The following is a 24,450-nucleotide window of genomic DNA, read 5'->3' as shown; positions in this document are numbered from 1 at the left end:
GGATGAAAGTGCAAACAAGCTGCCTAAGGAATACTGATTGTGTGATGAAATATTAAGATCGTCAGATAAAAACAATGATCTTAGCGTGATTGTAAATTATTACAGACAGACGGTGCAAATAATGTAGAGAAAAACAGATATGTTATTCTGACAGAGTTTACAATTTTTTTTTTTTTTTTTTTTTTTTTTTGCAAATGTGTATAAGAAATAAAAGTCAGTAGTTTAGCGGTGACCACAACTTAACAAGAAATAATTGGTTAAAAAAAGTCAAGATTAAGTTAAGGGACACAGAGTTCAATGGTTCCCAGAGTAAAGGAAGATTCAGGTACACAGAGTTCAATGGTTCGCAGAGTAATATTCAGGTACACAGAGTTCAATGGTTCGCAGAGTAAAGGAAGATTCAGGTACACAGAGTTCAATGGTTCGCAGAGTAAAGGAAGATTCAGGTACACAGAGTTCAATGGTTCCCAGAGTAAAGGAAGATTCAGGTACACAGAGTTCAATGGTTCCCAGAGTAAAGGAAGATTCAGGTACACAGAGTTCAATGGTTCCCAGAGTAAAGGAAGATTCAGGTACACAGAGTTCAATGGTTCCCAGAGTAAAGGAAGATGAGCAACGACTAGAGAATAAAAACACTTTAAATGCCTTTCTTGAAAGACTGAACAAAGGCCAACATATATACACTGAGAGTCGCATATCTCTCAGTGTACATACACTTAGAGGTGTTTATGCAGAGATATGCGGCTAGATGTGTGTATATATATCAACGTATATAAATCGAAAGATGAATACTGGAAGTTGGTTTTAATAGCTGTTTTAGGGATTAAAGTAGCCTTAACTGGAGGCATGCAGGTGAAATGTAGCCTTAATGACATTCGTACATTCAATAAATTATCATGTAAGCAAATAAAGTATTTTCGTGTGTGTTTTAGCTAACAGAAACTAAAGAAAAGCTAACTGAAAGTTCGTAATTTAAAGCTCTTAACTCAAAGTTAATATTTTAAAGACCACAGTTAAAAGTTAAAAAAATAATAAAACTAATCATTGCAAGCACTTGTACTCCATTCCTGTGATTATCACACGATCTTGATCCAAGGAACAGTAGCTACCCTCCCCTTCCTCAATTCTAACCTGACTACCTCCCATTCCTCAAGCACTGTATGACTCTTACGGGTTTAATGCTTTCCCATGAATGTGATACAGAAATAATATTCATGTAAGTAGACAATGGTGAGTCAACGTTCTCTAACATGAGTAGATATTTCTATTCAAAAGGACATAATATATATATATATATATATATATATATATATATATATATATATATATATATATATATATATATGTAAGTAGGTATGATAGATATATATGAGAAGTGATGGTGAATACAAGAAGACATGACAGATAGATATGGGGAGATACATCAGGACATAATACGTGGATACGAGAAGACATGGCAGGTTGTTTACAAGAAGACATGACAGACAGATACAAGAAGACGTGATAGACAGATACAAGAAGACATGATAAGCGGATAAAAGAAAACACGGTAGATGAATACAAGACTCAATTGTATGTATATAAAAGAAGACAAGATAAATGGAAATGAGAAGACAAGATAAATTCACATCTTCAGCAGGATTCGACGGTAACAGATAAAGAAGATCCTCCTTCAGAAGCCTCAGGAGGGAGAACAGGAGACTACTGTTGTCAACAAATCAAACAGAGGTGCTGGAAATACACCAGAAAATACTTGTTTACCAACAGTGTAGTGGACTGCTGGAACGGGACTCAGGAGGTTGTGGTTGGTGAAACCTATGTTCGTATATGACTGCCTCTGTAATTACAGATCTAACACCACTAGTACAGCTCTGCACCTGGTATTACAAATCTGACACTATGTAACTACGAATTGTTTTATGACAAACACACATTCACGATCACATAGAAACATAGAGAGAGAGAGAGAGAGAGAGAGAGAGAGAGAGAGAGAGAGAGAGAGAGAGAGAGAGAGAGAGAGAGAGAGAGAAAGAGAGAGAGAGACAGACAGACAGACAGACAGACAGACAGACCAATACAGATTACACTGTATCACACATGAAAGTGTGTGTGTGCATATGTACTCACCTAATTGTGTTTGCAGGGGTCGAGACTCAGCTCCTGTGTGTGTGTGTGTGTGTGTGTGTGTGTGTGTGTGTGTGTGTGTGTGTGTGTGTGTGTGTGTGTGTGTGTGTGTGTGTGTGTGTGTATGTATGTATGTATGTGTGTGTGTGTGTGTGTGTGTGTGTGTGTGTGTGTGTGTGTGTGTGTGTGTGTGTGTGTGTGTGTGTGTGTGTGTGTGTTTAAGGAGCGTCAGCAGTCATGTACGTCACAATTTAACTGCGTTATTAAGTCATATATCTAATTCTTTATGGAAAATTTTATTGACATAATAAGCTGGGTATCACCTCGTTAGCACCCGCGTATATATTTAAGCAATTCCTCCTGCCAACGATAATTAGAATTGAGCTCTTATTGTCCCGCGATAAAATTAATACAGCAATCCACAGATCTTTGGAATTCGTATCATTATGTAAATACTACACTCAATGGCGAAGCTTTCCATCCCCCCTCCATCATCAAATCAACTTATCTGCTTATTTTAATCTCGGTATTCAGTTCCACTCCTGTACCAGCCAGTAAGCGCTTTCGAATAGTTGACGATACGGCAGTTGTTGGGAAGCTGTTTTGTGGCGGGTATGGAGCTGTTTGGGACAGCTTTGGGTGTTTTTGTGGCAGGTTTGGGTTGCTGTCTGGGGCAGCTTTGGGAGTCTGTGCCAGGTCTACCTTCCTGCCTGAAGGGTATTCCAGGGGTCAACTCCCTTGCGGCCCAGTCCTTGACCAAGCCTCCCGGTGGATCAGGGCCTGATCAACCAGGCTGTTAGTGCTGGCCGCCTGTAGTTCAGCGTACGAGGGGTTGACTCACGAAATCGTAATGATACGATTGGGGTTGTAAGAGAAGTAAATGCGAGGGTCTTGGCAAGAGGCGTGGAGTTAAAAGATAAAGAATCACACACAGGGTGGGAGTTGTCACAGCTGCTCTTTGCTGATGACACTGTGCTCTTGGGAGATTCTGAAGAGAAGCTGCAGAGATTGGTGGATGAATTTGGTAGGGTGTGCAAAAGAAGAAAATTAAAGGTGAATACAGGAAAGAGTAAGGTTATGAGGATAACAAAAAGATTAGGTGATGAAAGATTGAATATCAGATTGGAGGGAGAGAGTATGGAGGAGGTGAACGTATTCAGATATTTGGGAGTGGACGTGTCAGCGGATGGGTCTATGAAAGATGAGGTGAATCATAGAATTGATGAGGGAAAAAGAGTGAGTGGTGCACTTAGGAGTCTGTGGAGACAGAGAACTTTGTCCTTGGAGGCAAAGAGGGGAATGTATGAGAGTATAGTTTTACCAACGCTCTTATATGGGTGTGAAGCATGGGTGATGAATGTTGCAGCGAGGAGAAGGCTGGAGGCAGTGGAGATGTCATGTCTGAGGGCAATGTGTGGTGTGAATATAATGCAGAGAATTCGTAGTTTGGAAGTTAGGAGGAGGTGCGGGATTACCAAAACTGTTGTCCAGAGGGCTGAGGAAGGGTTGTTGAGGTGGTTCGGACATGTAGAGAGAATGGAGCGAAACAGAATAACTTCAAGAGTGTATCAGTCTGTAGTGGAAGGAAGGCGGGGTAGGGGTCGGCCTAGGAAGGGTTGGAGGGAGGGGGTAAAGGAGGTTTTGTGTGCGAGGGGCTTGGACTTCCAGCAGGCATGCGTGAGCGTGTTTGATAGGAGTGAATGGAGACAAATGGTTTTTAATACTTGACGTGCTGTTGGAGTGTGAGCAAAGTAACATTTATGAAGGGATTCAGGGAAACCGGCAGGCCGGACTTGAGTCCTGGAGATGGGAAGTACAGTGCCTGCACTCTGAAGGAGGGGTGTTAATGTTGCAGTTTAAAAACTGTAGTGTAAAGCACCCTTCTGGCAAGACAGTGATGGAGTGAATGATGGTGAAAGTTTTTCTTTTTCGGGCCACCCTGCCTTGGTGGGAATCGGCCAGTGTGATAATAATAAATAAAAAAAACGATTGCAAACAAACCATACCACGGATGGGGTTAGAACCCGCGATCAGAGAGTCGGTCTGGAGTTTTGAGATCGCGGGTTCTAACCCCACCCGTGGTATGGTTTACGAGGGGTTGGTTGGGGCAGATTCAGAAATGGCTTGGGACAGGTTTGGGAGTTTGTGGCAGGCTTGGGAGTTGTTTTGTGGCAGGTATGGAAGAAGATTTAGATAGGTTTGAGAGCTGTTTTCGGACATGTTTGGAAACTATGAACGAGATGTTTGGAAACTGTGAAACACAGTCAACACTGACTTGTTTGGAAATACTCTGCCCACTCGACAAGTTAGCGACCTAGAGGAAAACTGAGGTAACCCACAGGTATCACCTGACTGCTTACCGTTACGAATTCATCCCCTGATAACTTTTGCGATGACTATTAATTAACAACTGTGATTATTATGCAGTGTTAATCGATAACTGCAATTATTTTGAGTAAGCGCCTGGTAAATCAGTAATTATATTTAGTTAGCACTCATAGTACCGATTTTCGTGAATAATTTATATAAAAAAGTCAGAACCGTAGGCGTGGTAAATCTTATTTATTGTGAACACGAAAAATACGAATGAAAAACATCTTATGGACAATTGCAGTTTGTGTTCATTTAGGGTTAAATTCGTGTTTAACTGGACACCTAATAAAGCAGTAATGAACAGATGTATAACGCAAAATGAACACGAATTAAGCACGAACTTATCCCTAACAGAACGCTAACTTATCCTTAATAGAACACTAACTGATAGAACACTAACTTATCCCTAATAGAACACTAACTGGACGCGAACTGAACTCGCATTAAATGCGAACTGAGCACAAACTTTGCACAAAGAGAACACTAAATGAGCACGAAATTAATGTGAACTGAGCACGAGCCGAACACAAGCCGATCAAGAAATGAAAACGAATCGAACTCCACATGAGCACGAACTGACCACAAGGTGAACACGAACTGAACGCAATTTGAGCACGAATTAATATATATATATATATATATATATATATATATATATATATATATATATATATATATATATATATATATATATATATATATATATATATATATATATATATCTGATTAAGACGATTAACAGCTAATCCTTGTAATTACGTTTAAACGGGAAGAAAACATATAACATATCGTAAATTAACGTACCGCAATGTAGCGACTAAAATTATAGCTCCTGGTCTGAGACCCATTAACGAGTAACAGAAATATAATGGACAACAGGTAGATACAACAGATAACAGGTAACACATACAACAGATAACGTATACAACATATGAAATATAACATATGTGAGACATAAATTAACAGGTAACACCAGTTAAAATGATAAGAGATGAAGTTAGGTTAAATTATATATCTTCACCTGATGATCCCCGACATCCGTGATTTAATACCCGATATATCAAGAACGTCGTGAATTATTAACAGATACATCTACAATTTTGTGAATTATCCATTGAGGTATATAGAATATCGTGAATTTTCAAATAATATATCTAGAATATTATGTATTATCAAACGATGCCTCAATGATATCGTGAATTATCTACGGATATCTAAAGAATATCGTGAGTTAACACCTGATATATGTGGAATTTTGTGGATTATTAAGCGATACGCTCAGAATATCGTGAATTATCATTTGATACCTCCACGATATCTGAATTTTCAACAGAAGCTTCAAGAATATCGTAAATTATCAACTCTTACACCCTGAATATCGTGTGTTATTAATCGATAAACCACCAGGAATAAAAATTAGCATATAATAATGAATTATTTTTCATGGATTGCAGGGAATCAAACAGCGGGTCAGAAAAATCGAATCTGTCTCTCTACCACTTCTAGAGTAAATTACATCTAATAAGGACGACGTTTCGCGCACTGCGACAAATGTTGCTGATAGGAAACATCGAAAAATGGCACTGTGATATCAGGAAGAGGTGGAAAAAGACACATATGTAAAGTGGTGAGACGTTTCCTTTATTAAATGTTCTGGAAGTTATACATAGAGTATACCTGGAGTATACCTGGAGTATACCTGGAGAGGGTTCCAGGGGTCAACGCCCCCGCGGCTTGGTCTGTGACCAAGCCTCGTACATTATATATATTTTTTTTTACAAGAAACATATCGACTGAGTAGGAGGAGCATTGTGGGTAATAAAGATATCTATTGAGTATGGCATATAGTGTGGGTAGTAAAGATATCCACTAAGTAGAGAAACATTGTGGATAATAAAGTCGGAGTGCGGTCACCAACAGCCTGATCGGTCAGGCCAGCAGCCAGGTGGTCTGGTCGGGGACCTGGTCGCGGGGGCGGTGGACTCCGGAAGTGATTGCAGGTAACTTATAGGTATCCCGCAGAGTCGGTAGAGAGGAGGCCTCGAAAAGTCTTGCACTTCCCATGGTTCGATTCCCCGTAATCCATGATAAATCTGGACAGCTTATAGATTCAGACACACAAAGGCACACAAAGGTAGAACCTTCAGAGTCGAAGTTTCACCCACTCATTGTTCTTTATCAAGCTACAAACTTAATAAAGCTCACTTCGTGGCCGAACTGCAGTCAGTAAAGATAACAGCGCAAAGTAACGTAGGTAACATTTGAAGGTCAGAAAAAGTAACTTGCTGCCTCGGGTTGCTTAATTAGTCTTGACTTCACACTGCAAGTAACAGCTGAACCAGAAATACCAGTAGCTACTTAGATATAAAAACTATCGTCTGCTTGCCTGGTTAATTGGCTTTAAAGCCAAACGACTACACGAGGGTCATTAAGGCTGCTTGTCACCTATTCACCACCAGTCAAGAATACTCTAAACCCTACAAGGAAGATTAACCCTAGCGAAGTATACTTCTTGAAATAGTCTTTATTCGATATACCCGGGTATGTTGGTCAAGACAAATGTTAAAATATAATCTTTCTATTCAGAAGTTATTGTTTATATTGAAAAATATATAAATAAAAAAAAATTGAAGTGAATGTGAGGTTTATCACAGTTCTATTGCACTGAATAATGTATATACCTCTCGGTATATATAAGGTTCTTTCGTCTACAGGTTAGTCATTAATGTTTGCATTTCACCTAAACAATGGTATTCAAAACTTTAATAATCCGATAAGGTCTTGTGTGCACTTTCAGTCTTGTTTTAGAGATTAAAATGCTCTTTAGGTGAAGTGCAGTCTTAAATCACCCTCGTCTTCTCGATAGACTTTGAATTTGTTGACTAACCAACCAACCTAAATTCCTCACTGGGTATATACACCGAGAGAGACTTGTATCTCTCATTATATACCCTGCCAGTTTAATCCGCATTTTGGAATTAAAACATTCTTGATTGTGACTGATCAGGGAAATTGCCGCCTTGTTGACATATGAGCAGCTGAAAAGCATATAACTTACGAAGCTAACTAAACCCTCAAATGTGCATTAAACTCTGTGTATATACACTGAAAGATATGTAATTCTCAGTGTGTATACACTGAGAGACATAATTCTCATTGTGTATACACCGAGAGACATAATTCTCAGGTGTATACACTGAGACATAATTCTCAGTGTATATACGCTGAGAGACTTACAACACTCGGTAGGATAACATTATTAAAGCTTATCAATGGGAACTGTAATAAAATCAATAAGGAAGACGTAGTGAAATAGGAATATCAATAAAGATCAAAGGAAACAGTCAGTGCAGGGACCGAGATCGCAGCATCAATTAATTACCTCATTATAATAAAGGAATGAAACGTCAGCAAAATGAGTAAAGACACGTGTGCAACAGTTAGGCATATTTATTTTCGTATGCAAATTCACATGTGCAACAGTCAAGTATCATTATTTTCGGTAAGACTTTATTTTTCTTAATAAAATCCGCAACAGAAACTTCAGTGCATTAAATCTATATGTACTGATATTATTATTATTATTATTATTATTATTATTATTATTATTATTATTATTATTATTATTATTATTATTATTATTATTATTATTATTATTATTATTATTATTATTATTATTATTAGGGAGAGAGATTTATTTGTCTTATGTAATAATATTAGTAATAGGGATACTTTACTGTTCTGAGTAATAGTGAATGTATTAGCGAGAGATAATTTACATGTATACGCAAGAATATTAGACAAATATTTACGTCATTGTTTTACGTAATGATGAACGCAAAATCGGAGATAAAAAAAAAAATGTTGATAACTGATGTACGAGAAAGGAAAACAATATTTATGCTGAAAAATAACTGCTGTTTTAGTTATGGAGAAGCATTAAACTCGTAGGGTCTCTCCAAGGAGAGGAAGGAAAGTTCCGTATCCTTGCATCAAGATCCCTTCATCGGCATCAACGTACCTCACTTTCAGGTCCAAATCGGTCACTGAAGGAGGTAACACAAATCTCATTCACTGATCAACACAGATTTATGAAAACTTAAAAAAATCACGGAGAATGAGCCACTTATCTTTGCTTTCTTTGTCCTATTTTCTGTGTACCTATCTCCCGTGTGTCTGTCTTCCGTGTACCTGGGTTCCGTGTACTGATCTCCCGAGAACCTCGATCTCTTCATATCCTGGCCTCATCTTCCTTCCCACCGCCTTACCACGACTATACTCATTGTTTCCAGTTTTCTGGGTCGTTGAAACTGGTAACGTGGCATGCTGACATCACAGGGTATATATACAACTGAGAAAAGGATATATACACCTGAGACAAGGGTATATATACCTGAGACAGGGATATATACACCTGAGACGAGGATATATACACCTGAGACAAGGATATATACACCTAACACAAGGGCATATACACCCGAGACAAGGGTATATATACCTTAGACTAGGATATATATACCTGACAAGGGTATATAGACCTAAGGCAAGAGTATATACATCTGAGACAAGGGTATATACACCTGAGACAAGGATATATGCACCTGAGACAAGGGTATATACAGCAGAGAGACAAAGACATATACACCTGAGACAAGGGAATATGCACCTGATACAAAGTTATAACCTGAGAGAAAGGTACACAAATCTAAGACAACGGTATATACACAAGAGATAAGGGTGCATACATCTCAGACCAGGGTACATGCACCCTGAGGTATGTATTTCTCAGCGTATATATGCCGAGAGTTTAATCCTTATTCCAGGAATTAAAGTATTCCAGACTGGTGATATACAGGTGACATCCTACCTTAATGACCCTAGTGAGGTTGATAGGCTTTAAAACACACCAACGAACAAGCCCTGCATGACCCTTAGAAGTCATCCAGTGCCTGGGGCACTGGAGGTGATCAGGGTTTAATCTGAGGAATGGGAAGGGGTAGCTCCAGTGCCTTAGATCAAGAGCCGTTCATCAGTTTCAAGGCACCTCAAAATTTTTAATAAAGGTCGCGTTCAGATTGTCTTCTAACTTTCACTCGTGACGGAAATATTTAGTTTTAGTCCTGTAAATATTAATGAGAATATTATCTGCAGCTATTGTTGATTGCATTTACTGCCAGTGATCTTTATACTGTCAGCGATAGGCCTCTTCTTGCCAGCGATAGCCCGCTTATTGTCAGTGATAGGCCTCTCGTTGTCAGTACTAGGACTCTTATTGTCAGACAAAGTCCTCTCATTTTCAGTGATAGGACTCTCATTGTAGGTAATAGGCACCGTATTGTCAGTCACAGGCTTTTCATTGTCAGCGACAGGCCTGTCATTGTTAGTAACAGGTCTGTCATTGTCAGCAATAGCCATCGCATTGTCAACGATAGCTCTATACTTATCAGTGACGGGCCTGTCATTGTCAGTAATAGGCCTCTCATTTTCAGTAATAGGCCTCTAATTATCAGAGACAAGCTTCACATTGCCAGTGACAGGCCTTTGATTATGTGAGGAATGTTCCTTTGCATAGTAGGTATTCTATATATAAGGTTGCAAACATGCAACTTGCTAACACAAGATATATTTATGTAGAAGGAGACTGGAAGAAGGTGAGGTTATATCCTCATTACGAAGTTTTGATATCGGAAGGTTAGTGACCTTTTTTTGGACTATGAGTAAATTAACATTTTGCTTTGAAGTAGTAGTAGTAAGAGGAGGGGGAGAAGGAGAAGAGAAGGACATGGAAAGATGTGTAAAGGAAGAACGAAAAGAGTCAACCGTGCCCTGGCTAGCACGGTCGACCGGTGGGTGATCCTGAGTTGAGCTGGTCCGGCACCGATTTACAATTGTATGAGCTATGTTATTGACGACCTGGGAAACCTCTATGTAAACAGTGTGTCCTGGATTCGTCCCTCACTCCTGCTCATCCCGCCATTATATGTTCCCACTCGTCCTGGTAGATTTTTGACGATAATTAATTAATAATAACTTTACAGTGAGATGTATGAAATTAGTCCTGATAGATAGTAAACAGACTTAGGGTAAGAAGTCTTTCAATTTCTCCATTAATCAGACCCATAAACTCCCCTCATTATTTATTTATAAATACTACAGTACCATGTTTCACATTCTAGTTTATCTCTATCTTATCTATATCCTGTTTATCTAATCTACTTTCCTAATCTGTATCACATATTATATAGAGTTTTATTCCAATGCGCTGTATCTGACCTTTTGCAAAAAAGAGTGAGTGACAGAAACTATAGTATAGTGAAGAATCAAAGGGGCGAACTTCTGAACGTCATTACAGTGTGTGTGGGTAATTAGCAACTAATAAGTGACTGATTAAATGAGAAATTAAGCCTGACCGGAAGTAGTGGGGATCTATCATTTCCGGTCTGATAACTTTCAGAAAAAGGCGTCTTATTAGAGTTAGGCCTACATCTAATGTTGAGAACTTAGACGACAAGATGAAGAGAGAGAGAGAGAGAGAGAGAGAGAGAGAGAGAGAGAGAGAGAGAGAGAGAGAGAGAGAGAGAGAGAGAGAGAGAGAGAGAGAGAGAGAGAGAGAGAGCAAGAGATTGAGAGAGAGAGAGAGAGAGAAAGAGTCAGAGGGAGAGAGAGACAGAGAGAGAGAGGGAGACTAGAAATAATCTGCTGTACAATATAAACATTCTGTCCTACGATGCACAACACTATCACAGAAGTGATCGAAGAATCCGTTTCCTTCGGATGCGTTATTAATAAGGCGAGGTATCGATCACCGGCCATAAACTGCATTACTGACTCTCATCTTTTATTATCTAAGCTAATCCAGCAGGATATATCGGTCCGATATCGAATCAGACGTCGCCATCATAGCCACCATAATTCCCATCACAATAACCGCCAAAATAACTAAAGTTCTAAACAACACAATAATCAACACCAAAATCACTACAATCATGACCATTATATATACATATATATATATATATATATATATATATATATATATATATATATATATATATATATATATATATATATATATATATATATATATATATATATATATATATATATATATATATATATATATATATTATAGATACACACAAATTAATTCCTCAAGATGCCCCGATCATTACCTGTCTACAGAAGGTATTCAAAGACCTCATAATGTGATCTGCAGACTGTATACATTCTTTTAATGGGGTGAACCGGTAATCCAGTAGAAGGTCTCAGTCATACGACCAAAACTGATCAGGAAGCATTTGACCCGTTCCTTGACGCATGCAACACCAGGGGTCATCCCCCCCCAAAAAAAAAAAACCTACCATGAGAGTTTCTTTTATTTCAGTTTATTTCTTTATTGATCCATGTTTATGTTGTGGTTAATTTTCACTTTATTGTAGTGTCTGGCGTTCAGTGTCAATATTGGCATTTCATTTTCATTTTGTGAATCTGGTTCACAAATTATTACTGTGGCTCAGTTGAGCTGTAAGGTTAGTTAGTAACTCTGGTTTTAGCAAATCATTATAACTGATACTAGCATATATATTGTATTGTAGGAAATAACAAAATAATGACTGGAATAATAATAATAATAATAATAATAATATTATTATTATTATTATTATTATTATTATTATTATTATTATTATTATTATTATGTTATTATTATTATTATTATTATTATTATTATTATTCAATATTATTATTAATATTTTATTATTGTTATTGATATTTTTGTTATTATTATTATTATTATTGTTATTCTTTAAAGAAGAAGAAAAAAGAGAAAAAAGAGATTGCAAAAATCACGAAGAAAAAGAAGAAGAAAAGAAGAAAATATGTTGATTACAACAGTAATGAGAATAATAACAGTAAAGCAAAAAAAATTAAATAATTATATAATGTACTCTAAATTACTACAGCTGCTATTACTACAGCTAGTGTTACTATTGCTACTGCCACTACTACAAATACTACACTACTGCTACTACTACTACTACTGCTACTACTACTACTACTTCTACTACTACTACTACTGCTGCTGCTGCTGCTACAGTTGCTGTCAATTCTCAAGCTACTTCCACTATCGCAAGAAAATATTATTATTAATAATAATAATATGCCAATATTGGAAATAAAAAATAATAAATAATAGTACGTTATTAATTAGATTAATACTTTATCCTTAACATATGTACGTTTTTAAGTACAATGAGCAAAAATATATACACCAAGAGGTGTATATACCAAGATGTACATATCTTCTAACGTATATATACCGAGAGATGGATATTTCCTATTGTATATATACTGAAAAGTGTACATCTAATATATATATATATATATATATATATATATATATATATATATATATACATATATATATATATATATATATATATATATATATATATATATATATATATATATATATATATATATATATATATATATATATATATATATATATACTAAAAGTGGTATATTTTTCATGGTATATAAGTTGAAAGTATACTCCTATCCCAGATTTTAAGATCAAAGTTTTCATAACATTGTTGACTTGCGGTGTGCAGGTGACAAACATCGTGTAGAAGATACAATTGATATCCTATAAAATAATTCTCTCAGTTCAGAGAGTGATATATTGTTAATGTTAGTGTACACAGGTGCAGTGTCACCTCAATAACTCTGGTATTGTAGACATGACTATTACCCCACAAAGAGCCAACCAATCATTACATCGAATGTAACTAATACGAAGGTAACGAACACATAACACTTGTTACGTATTATGTATGATCCATCTTACAGTGTACAAAATATATACAATTTTCCTGGCAGAAAAATGGATGTAACCATATTGTATATACACTTCTAAGCATTATTATTATTATTATTTTTATTATTGTTGTTGTTGTTGTTGTTGTTGTTGTTGTTGTTGTTGTTGTTGTTGTTGTTGTTGTTGTTGCTTTATTACTACTTCTATAATATCCACGGGGAAGCGCTAAACCTGTAAGGATCATGAAGTTCCTGTGGAAGATGAGTGGCAGATGATTTGGATTCAAAGAAGTGGAGGCTGGCTCCAGTCCCTTGATTCCAAAGCCTGTTTTAACCCAGAAAGTTCAAACGCTACTTGGCGAGAGTATTTTTCCTTGACCTTCACCAAGGTCAATATTGCGCTCGTTGCGGGTAAATATTAAGTCATTCTCTTAAGGATGGCAGATAATTTCGGTTGATTCAGCTCCTTGGATCAGAAGCCCTCCACCAACGTGAACAAATTTTTTGTTTTTCAGTTACGTTTTTGTTTTTATTGAAAAAAAAAAAATATTGCAGTCATTGAACTCGTATATACCAGTATTAGTATAAATATTATTATTATAAGTATTATTTATAATTGTAAAGTTTGAGAAGCCCCTTAACAATAATTAAAGTAATAGTATTAGTAGTAGCAATAGTAATAGTACCAGTAATAATAATAATAAAATAATAATAATGATAATAATAATAACAGTAATAGTAACAGTTGTATTAGTGTATTAGTAGAAGCAATACTGACAGCATTACTAGTAGCAGTAGTATATGTAATCGTAGTAGTAACTGTAGTAGTAATAGCAGTGGTAATAATTATATTAATAATAATGATAATAATAATAAAAGAATAATAGAAACAATAATAATAGAAGTAATAATAGTAACGATAAAAACAACAGTAGTAGTAGTAGAAACAAAGGAAGAGTAATACCAATAATACAATAGTAGTAGAAATAGTAGTATTAGTAATGGTAGTAGTAGTAGTAGTAGTAGTAGTAGTAGTAGTAGTAGTAGTAGTAGTAGTAGTAGTAGTAGTAGTAGTAGTAGTAGTAGCAGTAGTAGTAGTAGTGGTAGTAGTAGTAGTAAATATAGTACTAGTAACACGAAAAAACTTACACTAAAGCAAGTTAATCACTCGTGTCAATAAAGATTCCTTCAGCATCCCGGGTATCACAAAGATGATCTTCGCTCTCGAGAAAGTGCAACAGTCAATACTAAACGATTTTGTCACCGTGGCAGATGTTCTTCGGTAAGAAACCCTTACATGCAGGTGTTTCATGCCTGTATGAATGTTGCTGTCCTTCATCTTAACTACTGGTGGTGTTGGTGGTTTTGGTAGTGTTGATTCAGTAAGATTTAGTGTTAGTTCACAACGAGCATTATGTTTAAGGATTGACTATTATAGTATCATATTGGTGCACTATCCTAGATGCTTACTAGCAAGTGTACTCTAGTGGTAAAAACAGAGAGTACACTCACGTGGTATATAGACGAAGAGATACATCTCTCTGGCTTGTTAATCTTAAGCTCTGTCGACTGAACGTTGGTTATCAGGATTGGATTTCACATGTACAGTTGCATCAACAATACATTAATATTTAAAACTGGGATTAAGCCAGCCCTCAATGTATGTAAACAGTAAGGCAGATACACCTTCGAATATACACCGAGATATACACACTTCAGTGTAAGCAAAACTATATGTACTTACACCTCAGTGTACGTCCACTGTGGTATAGACACAAAGTGCACTGAGAGATACACACAAAGTGCACTGAGAGATACACACACACACACTTCAGTGTATGTTTGCGCTAGTCAATGAGCAGTGAATAACGCTGTTCAGGTTAAATATTTCTATATTATTCATAAAGCGTTAAAAAAATATTCCTGTGAAGAATATTCATGTTGAGACGACAGTTGCCAACGTAGGTATGGTTATACATTTTGTTTCTCGTGAAAGCCAACATGTTGACATTTGCAAGATGATGGAAATTCCTACGCAGTATTGCTGCATGAAAAGCACTTCATGTATAGCTAATCTATGAATGTTTAATCAATTATGCATGGCATTTATTTACGTTAGGCACTGCGAGGAGTCTGTCGTGTAAGTGCTCGGAGGAAGGCAGACAGCCCTCAGGTGCTAAGTGCTCGAGAATTTTCATTTTATTGAGCTTCATTACGTTCTAAAACCCGGTTAAGGATAATGATAGCCTCGGCCCCTCGCTACAGCCCACAAAAATGCCGGGTTCAGTGATGTAAATTGATAAATCCCATTTCGAGCCCGTTGATCTCCCTGCAGCTATCATTCTCCCCTCAGGTGCTAAGTGCTCGAGAATTTTCATTTTATTGAGCTTCATTACGTTCTAAAACCCGGTTAAGGATAATGATAGCCTCGGCCCCTCGCTACAGCCCACAAAAATGCCGGGTTCAGTGATGTAAATTGATAAATCCCATTTCGAGCCCGTTGATCTCCCTGCAGCTATCATTCTCCCTCGTAGAGCGCTAGTTTAACTCTGCCAGGCTTGTCAATACTCAGGAATTACTGGATGAAGGTCTGTGACAGGTCTGTGGACAAACACCTGTACTTGAACAACGTTTCCTAGTCGATAGAGCTCCTAAAACATCCTAGAGCGAAACGTTGTGCATATAACGACATGCTCTGCATTCTTGTGTTTTTGTCCACAGTCCAAACTCGCGTTGGTTTACACCTCTGGAAATGAAGTTCACACTCCAGTCTCACCTTGATTTACACCTCCACAGATGGAGTCCACTTGAGTACAAACCACAACTCTGTTAATTTTAATTCACATTATACTCGTAGAGCCATTTATTCTCTTGTTAACATTTATCGCCAGCGTTGGGGGTAATGTTAGTGGCTATCATAATAACACCTTAGTGATGTAATTACCCGAGTTCCCCTACGAAGGGAGGTCGGGTAGGGAGAAGGGTTAGGACTGGCTAGGGGGAGGGGATAGAACGGGTAGGAAGGGATGTAGTGGGTAATTGTCTACCGGAGCCCGCACGCCCACCGCTGGGATGGACCGCTTATTATGGGCGTGGGTGCTGAAGTGTGGACTAGCAGAGGCCAGGAAGCGTGGTCTCCACGGGCATGATTCTCTTAGATGATGTTGTCTTAAAGGCTTCTTGTGTTCCATGAATAAATTTTATTAATCACAGTTTTTTTATTTGCTTCTTGAGGTGCTGGATGCACCTCCGCGAGTCAATGACATTTAGGAGATTCACCAGGTGTGTCGGGGTATGACTTTGGGAAACACAGGAAAGGATTTCTGAGATAACATCCACAGGAAACAGTTACGAATATTTCTCGGCGAGTTGCTTCAGGGTGGTAGAAATATGCTTGCATGAGGGGATATATTTATTACACACACTACGAGACAAGAGTTACAGCTAACCACGTACCGGCCATATTGTTGCCATAGGCGCAGTGCATGGCTTGTGCCATACTGTTGTAGTAGTCTTGGTGGAGGCCGGTATGGCCTCCCTCTGAGCCGTCGTACCAGCGGTTCATGTAGCCCCCCGCGGCTGCCTGCCCCGCCTGGTCCATCCCACTCATATCCATCCTGGCTCACTGCTGGGGATGTACGGCACACTGCAGGGCAACGCTACAGTCCAGAGGGGTGGCGAGAGGCACGGAACAGGTAAAAGGTTCCTCTGGAGAGAACCGACGAGCCTGCCTGCCGTGCGAGGCAGCCCTCATGTGGGATGTGTTCGCGAGAGGAACTACACGCGTCCGCCCACCCTCTGACTACATCGCGGTGATTAACATTAATACTGAGATAGTCTCTTAACTATCCTCGTTTTGCCCCTTAAATGCCCAACACGCTGCAGGAGGCAACGGGGGGATCGTTCCCAATCGTCACTGCGGGCTTAACGAGGGGGTGAGGTAACGGGCACAGCCTCAACACAACTGGCGACCGGTCCAAATAGAACACCACTAAGACTCGAGTCTCGGGCCTGGCCGAGCATCGCACACACACACACAGCGTTTGCGATGTAATCACTTCCTCGTGGGAGGAGCCTGGGCACGCCACGCCCATCGGGCGCCCACCGACCAATCGTCGATGAGGGATGGGATGCGGCGCCGCCTATCACCGACGTACGAAGACGCTACACACGGCCGGTGCTGCCCCCGCTACCCCGGCCAGCCTCACTCACTGTCCAGCTGCTGGTGGAATGTGATGCTCTCGTCACCACCCCAGCGCGCACACACACACACACACACACACACACACACACACACACACACACACACACACACACACACACACACACACACACACACACACACACAAACACACACACACACACACACACACACACACACACACACACACACACACACACACGTACACACACACACTCACACACACATACACGTACACACACACGTACACACACACACACACACACACACACACACACAAACCTGAGATTGGCGTTTAGACATCTGAGTTTAGACATCTGAGTAAGGAGTCATTCACGACAGTGTACGTAAGGCCTATACTGGAATATGCAGAGCCAGTATGAAACTCTCACTTAGTCAAACACGTCACGAAATTGGAGAAAGTGCAAAAATTTGCAACACGATTAGTCCCGGAACTGAGGGGTATGTCTTATGAGGAGAGGATAAGGAAACTCAACCTGATGACACTAGAGGATAGGAGGGATAGAGGGGACATGAAAACAACGTATAAAATACTAAGAGACATTGACAAGGTGGACAAGGATCGAAAGTTTCAGAGATGGGATACAGAAACAAGGAGACACAATTGGAAACTGAAAATCCAGATGAGTCATAGGGATGTTAGGAAGTATTTCTTTAGCCTTAGAGTTGTCAGGAACTGGAATAATCTGGAGAGTGAAGTAGTGGAAGCAAGTTCCATAAATAGCTTTAAGAAGAGGTATGACAAATATCATGGAGCAGGGAGAGAGTGAATTAGTATCGACCAGTGAAGAGGCGGGGCCAGGAGCTATGACTCGACCCCTGCAACCACATATAGGTGAGTATACACACACACACATGCACATACACACGTACACATACACATACACACACACACACACACACACACACACACACACGTACACACACACACACACATACACACACACACACACACACACACACACACACACACACACACACACACACACACACACACACACACACACACACACACACACACACATACACACAGGGGTCAGTCCTAGGACCTGTGCTGTTTCTAGTGTATGTGAACGACATGACGGAAGGAACAGACTCAGAAGTGTCCCTGTTTACAGATGATGTGAAGTTGATGAGAAGAATTCAATCGGAGGAAGACCAGACGGAACTACAAAGGGATCTGGACAGACTGCAGGCCTGGTCCAGCAACTGGCACTTGGAATTCAACCCCACCAAGTGCAAAGCCATGAAGATTGGGAAAGGGCAAAGAAGACCGCAGATAGAGTATAGTCTAGAGGGGCCAGAGACCACAAATCTCACTCAAGGAAAAGGATCTAAGGGTGAGTATAACACCGGGCATATCTCATGAGAAGCATATTAACCAAATAACTGCTGCATCATATGGGCGCCTAGCAAACCTAAGAACAGCATTCCGACATCTCCAGAAGGAATCGTTCAGGACCCTTTACACCGTGTATGTCAGGCCCATATTGGAGTATGCAGCACCAGTTTGGAACCAACACTTAGCCTAGCATGTAAGGAAATTAGAGAAAGTGCAATGATTTGCAACAAGACTAGTCCCAGAGCTAAGGGGGCATGTCCTACGAGGAGAGGTTAAGGGAAATCGACCGGACGACACTGGAGGATAGGAATGATACGGGGGATATGATAACGACATATGAAATACTGAGAGGAATTGACAAGGTGGACAGAGATAGGATGTGCCAGAGATGGGACATAGCATCAAGGGGTCACAGTTGGAAGCTGAAGACTCAAATGAATCACAGGGAAGTTAGGAAGTATTTCTTCAGTCATAAAGTTGTCAGGAAGTGGAATAGTATGGGGAGTGATGTAGTGGAGGCAGGTTCCATACATAGCTTTAAGAAGAGGTATGATAAAACTCATGGAGCAGGAAGAATGACCTAGAAGTGACCAGTGAAGAGGCGGGGCCAGGAGCTATGACTCGTCCTCTGTAACCACAACTAGGTGTGTACACACATACTGGTACGCACACGCACACGTACACACACACACACACACACACACACACACACACACACACACACACACACACACACACACACACACACACACACACACACACACACACACACACATTTTAAGACGTCTGATAGATTGTACAGAGAAGGCAGAGCACCACCTGCATACCTGTGCTTCAGTAGCTGCAAATAGTTAAGTAAACAAACACTCACATTCATTCCTCTCTCTCTCTCTCTTTCTCTCTCACCACATACATGCATGTTCATACGTATATGCATATTAAGTCTTTTGTAGTGACTGTGTGCATGTGTGTGTGTGTGTGTGTGTGTGTGTGTGTGTGTGTGTGTGTGTGTGTGTGTGTGTGTGTGTGTGTGTGTGTGTGTGTGTGTGTCGAATTTCTCTCCTGGCTGCGTGAGATCTATCATACCTAATCATATCTGTCTAGGTCGTTCCGCTTCCTGACCACTTTAAGGCTATAGAAGTATTCCCTAACATCCCTGTGGCTCTTCTGTGTTCTTAACTTCCATCTGTGCCCTCGTATACCTGAGTCCCGCCTCTCAAACAGACTTTCCCTTCTTGTCAGTTCCTCTCAGTATTTTGTACGTCGTAATCATGACAACTCTGGGCCTTCTGTCCTTTAGTGTCTCTGGAACTAGTTTCGTTGCAAACCTTTTGCACTTTTTCCAACTTTTTTACATGCTTTGCCAGATGCGGGTTCCATACAGGCGCTGCGTACTCCAAGATGGGCATGACAATTGTTGTGTATAGTGTCGTAAATGCCTTCTTGTTGATGCTCCTCAATGCTATACGTAAATTTCCCATTCTCGCGATTACTGCAGTGATTATTCAGTTGACGTGTGTGTGTGTGTGTGTGTGTGCTCACCTAGTTGTGGTTGTGGTTGCAGGGGTCGAGTCACAGCTCCAATGGCCGCTATTAGGTCACTCTTCCTGCTCCATGAGCAGTGTGTGTGTGTGTGTGTGTGTGTGTGTGTGTGTGTGTGTGTGTGTGTGTGTGTGTGTGTGTGTGTGTGTGTGTGTGAGTGTATGTTTTCATTAAATTTTCAGTAATATGCTTAACCTCATGATTACTTTAATTATAGTATTCTCTTAACTGAACCAGCTTAATGCTTCTCAGCGGGTGATTAACACTAACTGCTTCAAAGTTAGTGGTAAGAACGAGCTTACTGCTGCTTAGTTAGAGGTTGATGTGGGTGGCAACACAAATACTTCTCACCAATTCCAATAATCGCTGACTTTCAGTCGCTTTTACCCACTCATGTATACACTGAGAGTTTCTTACTTATCTCTATGAACACTAACAACATTTCTTATCGGCTCATATTTCAGAATTCCTCATCGACTCACTGTATAGCAGTCTTATTTATTCATCCACATAGCAACTGAAAATATTCCTTTCCCACTCAATATACACAGTTTTTTATATATTATAATAAAAGCTGTCATTATCCCCAACCCACTCATATATGCACTAAGAGTATCTCTTACCTACTCATGTAAACACTAATACTATCCACAATATATGCACCTACAGTATCCCGTATCCACTCATATGTACATTTGCAATATTCACTAACCATCGTCATAATCAATGACAGCCTTTGTTTTATCCACTTACATAAACATTGGCAATAATTATTCTTAACTCATGCAACAGTGACAGCATTCCTATGCACTTAACTAACAACGACAATATTCCATACCCACCTCCATAAACATTGATGGTAGTCCTTAATCCTTGAATACAGACGCTGTGGGTATTCATTTCCCACTCATATAAACACATACATAATTTCCTTACCAGATTTTATAAATATTGATCTTATTAAGGCTCACCACTTGTGTGAAGGTTTAGTAAATCTTTCTCAAAGGCATAGCACAGTATAACAAAATAATATATGTTGGATATATTCTCTGGAAAATGCACACTGCTGACTATGGCTGCATAAGCACTGGCTTGCAGGTATTGCTATGCAGATTTTGACAGCCATTGACTGACATTAGACGCAACCTGAGGCGTACATCAGCGCGCAGGAACGTATTCCCAGAAAATGTGCAAGGTTCCTTTGCGTGCATTAGCGCACTGAAAAGAATTCGCTGGTAACAGGCAATGAACCGCACGTGTGAGGTAAAATAAAATCTCACATTTAAACGTAGACAAATATATGAGTACTTCTGAGAACAATATTTGAATACATTTCTTTATATATGTTCTTGAAACACGTTGGTCGCCCACTATGCTGATCCCCACTATGTTGGTCCGCCTACTATGCTGATCCGCCCACTATGCTGATCAGCCCACTATGTTGGTCCGCCCACTACGCTGATCCGCCCACCTGCGTATACTCGGGTCAGGTGTGCACTTTCACATGTATACACAAACTCTCACCAACTCTCACGCACTCAAGAGAGTTACATAGTAATTTCAGGCACATGTAGGATACACAAGGACAGACTCTCTACCAAGGGAAGATACAGGACCAAGGAAACACCGATATAAACTGAACACCGAACTCAACGAGAGAAAAGAGACAGAGATGAAAGACCTGAAAATAATAACAGATCACGGAAAGAAACTCAAAGTGTAATCGAACGCGGAGACAGGTATGGAAGCTCAACACTCAATCGAACGAGAAAACAATGACACCGAGACTGTCACTGACACTCAACAGATATAGAAATGCTCAGAAGAATTTTTGCGGCACAAGTTGAAAAGGGTTAAGTATCTACCCACGAGACGTTGTTTCCACGCATGAAGGTTTTACATAATCACATAGGAAGTAATTTACAACAGTAATTGAAATTAGACGTGTACGAGAGCTGGAGTTAACTTCGCCCTACCCCTTCGGAAACTCAAGTTTTGCCTCTCACACATGAGTAAACAGAATTTTCTGAATATACCTCTATACCTCTAGAGACGTCAGACCGACGTGGTCGTCCTATAATATTCGAAGTGCAGTCTTAACAAGTACAGGGTTGGAGTAGTATGCCTTGAGTTGATGAAAGTGGAAAACATATGAATAATAAAGGTCTGAATCAGGAGGTTCAGAATTCAAACCTCAAGAGATATGTTCAGATAGTCTCTTTAGAGATAAATTCAAAAAACCACTTAAAGATAGGTAAAATAAAAGCAAATCATTCAGAGACAAATCAAAGAAAATATTGAAAATATTGAGATAGGTCCACATAAATAACTTAGTTCTAGGTCCAGATAAACCATATAGATAAAAGCCCAAGCAAACCATTTAGGGAAATGCTCAAATAAACCATTTAGGGTTAGGTCCATATAAACCATTTAGAGATAGTTCAAGCCAAATTAGAGAAAGATCCATGGAAACCCTACAGGAAATGGCAATTCACTTCATCATTACAGAGAAGACATCTGAAATCCTGAAGCTGCTTCCTTACCTGGCATGAACCGAACCATTTTATCGCCATATGCACATACAGTAATCAATAAAATGATACAGTGACTTCATCGTTACTGATACATTGGTAATTGAAGTCATCGTTACTGATACATTGGTAATTGAAGTCATCGTTACTGATACATTGGTAATTGAAGTCATCGTTACTGATACATTGGTAATTGAAGTCATCGTTACTGATACATTGGTAATTGAAGTCATCGTTACTGATACATTGGTAATTAAAGTCATCGTTACTGATACATTGGTAATTAAAGTCATCGTTACTGATACATTGGTAATCGTAAGATTACATCCACAAGAAATACATATACACACAATGGGGTCTGATATAGACCCATCGTCATTTTTTTATTATTTTGTGATACCGCTTACGAGAAGAGCATGAGGAGGCGAATAAAGTATTGGGTGGGCCAAAGTTTGATTTAGTCAGTTAAAAATGCTTTATTAAATTTTTATCTCTTGTTAGAATATATTCCAAATATTAACGAGAAGGAAAGGAATTATCGCCGCTAGTGTTATGTTCTAAAGAAAATAGATAGCCAGAGTGAGGCTGATGATAACTAACCGTCTTGTGGTATAATAGCTGTTTTCATTCAGTCCGTGAGCGTGGGCCTGATGGGGACTTTTGATAAAATGGACTCTGTATATATATATAAGTGAAGTTCCCGATGTTTTTTAGTTACTTAAATTATCAGAAAATAACATGAACAACCAAGACGAGTCGAGGCTCGAGACGAGTCGAAGCTCGAGACGAATCGAGGCTCGAAACGAGTAGGGGGGCGAAAAGACTTACCTCTCAAGGATGCGATCGAACAAAGGTGGCGAGCGAACAAGTGCAAGTTGTGGCCTAATGCTGTAAGTTTCCTGGCCGACTTTCTTGTAAGGCTCAGCATGGGGTTCATCAGAGTCATCAGAGAGTAAAGCCTCACCCCCAGGATATCATCCATTCATTCTTCACACCAGACTCAGTGAATTATGGTCTCCAGTGATCAGTATCACCTATTTTTCATAGGTGCAAATGTAACATGCAGTCGTGTGCTCCAGGCAGATTTAAATGCAAGTTTGTGATTTATGAACTCCAGGGCAGTGAGTATCTCTGCTGATAAACCCCAGGGCGGTGGGCATCTCCTCCTTTGGACCCTTCAAGGAAGGTGATATTATGCCAGTGAAGGGCTTTTGATAATAGGAATTAAAGCAACTATCTCCTTTGAATCAAACATGATTGCCTTCTCTAAGCGCTGTTTCACTCCTACAGGTTTGAATTCGTGTCATTTACGTAAGATTCATATTTATAAATGAGGTACAGTAGTTCCTTATGTAAACATCACGACAGAATGAAGCAAATGTACACTCCGCTGTGGTACAGTGATACCGAGTGAGTGCATTTCTGAGTTTGTTTAAAATGAGGAAGCCTTTCACTAGCTTCCTTGAAACTGGCGAAGGGTTCTTGATTCAACAAATTGA

General features: G+C 39.4%; 1 protein-coding gene across 2 annotated transcripts in view; it reads right to left on the bottom strand.

Annotated features, from left to right (window-relative positions):
* LOC128686661 (GATA-binding factor C) overlaps positions 1 to 17,322 on the bottom strand; it is a 206,230-nt gene extending 188,908 nt beyond the window's left edge. For both annotated transcript variants that reach the window (XM_053773671.2, XM_053773672.2), the window contains exon 1: positions 16,771 to 17,322. In XM_053773671.2, coding sequence (XP_053629646.1) covers positions 16,771 to 16,930 — 160 coding nt within the window. In that variant the 5' untranslated portion in view covers positions 16,931 to 17,322. The remainder of the gene's footprint in view (positions 1 to 16,770) is intronic.
* Between the last annotated feature and the right edge of the window lie 7,128 nt (positions 17,323 to 24,450).

This window comes from Cherax quadricarinatus, chromosome 12 (assembly GCF_038502225.1).
Source record: "Cherax quadricarinatus isolate ZL_2023a chromosome 12, ASM3850222v1, whole genome shotgun sequence".
NCBI classification, from domain to species: Eukaryota; Metazoa; Arthropoda; class Malacostraca; order Decapoda; family Parastacidae; genus Cherax; species Cherax quadricarinatus.
Note: the sequence above shows the minus strand (reverse complement) of the source record. Positions and strands in the feature narration are given on the sequence as shown.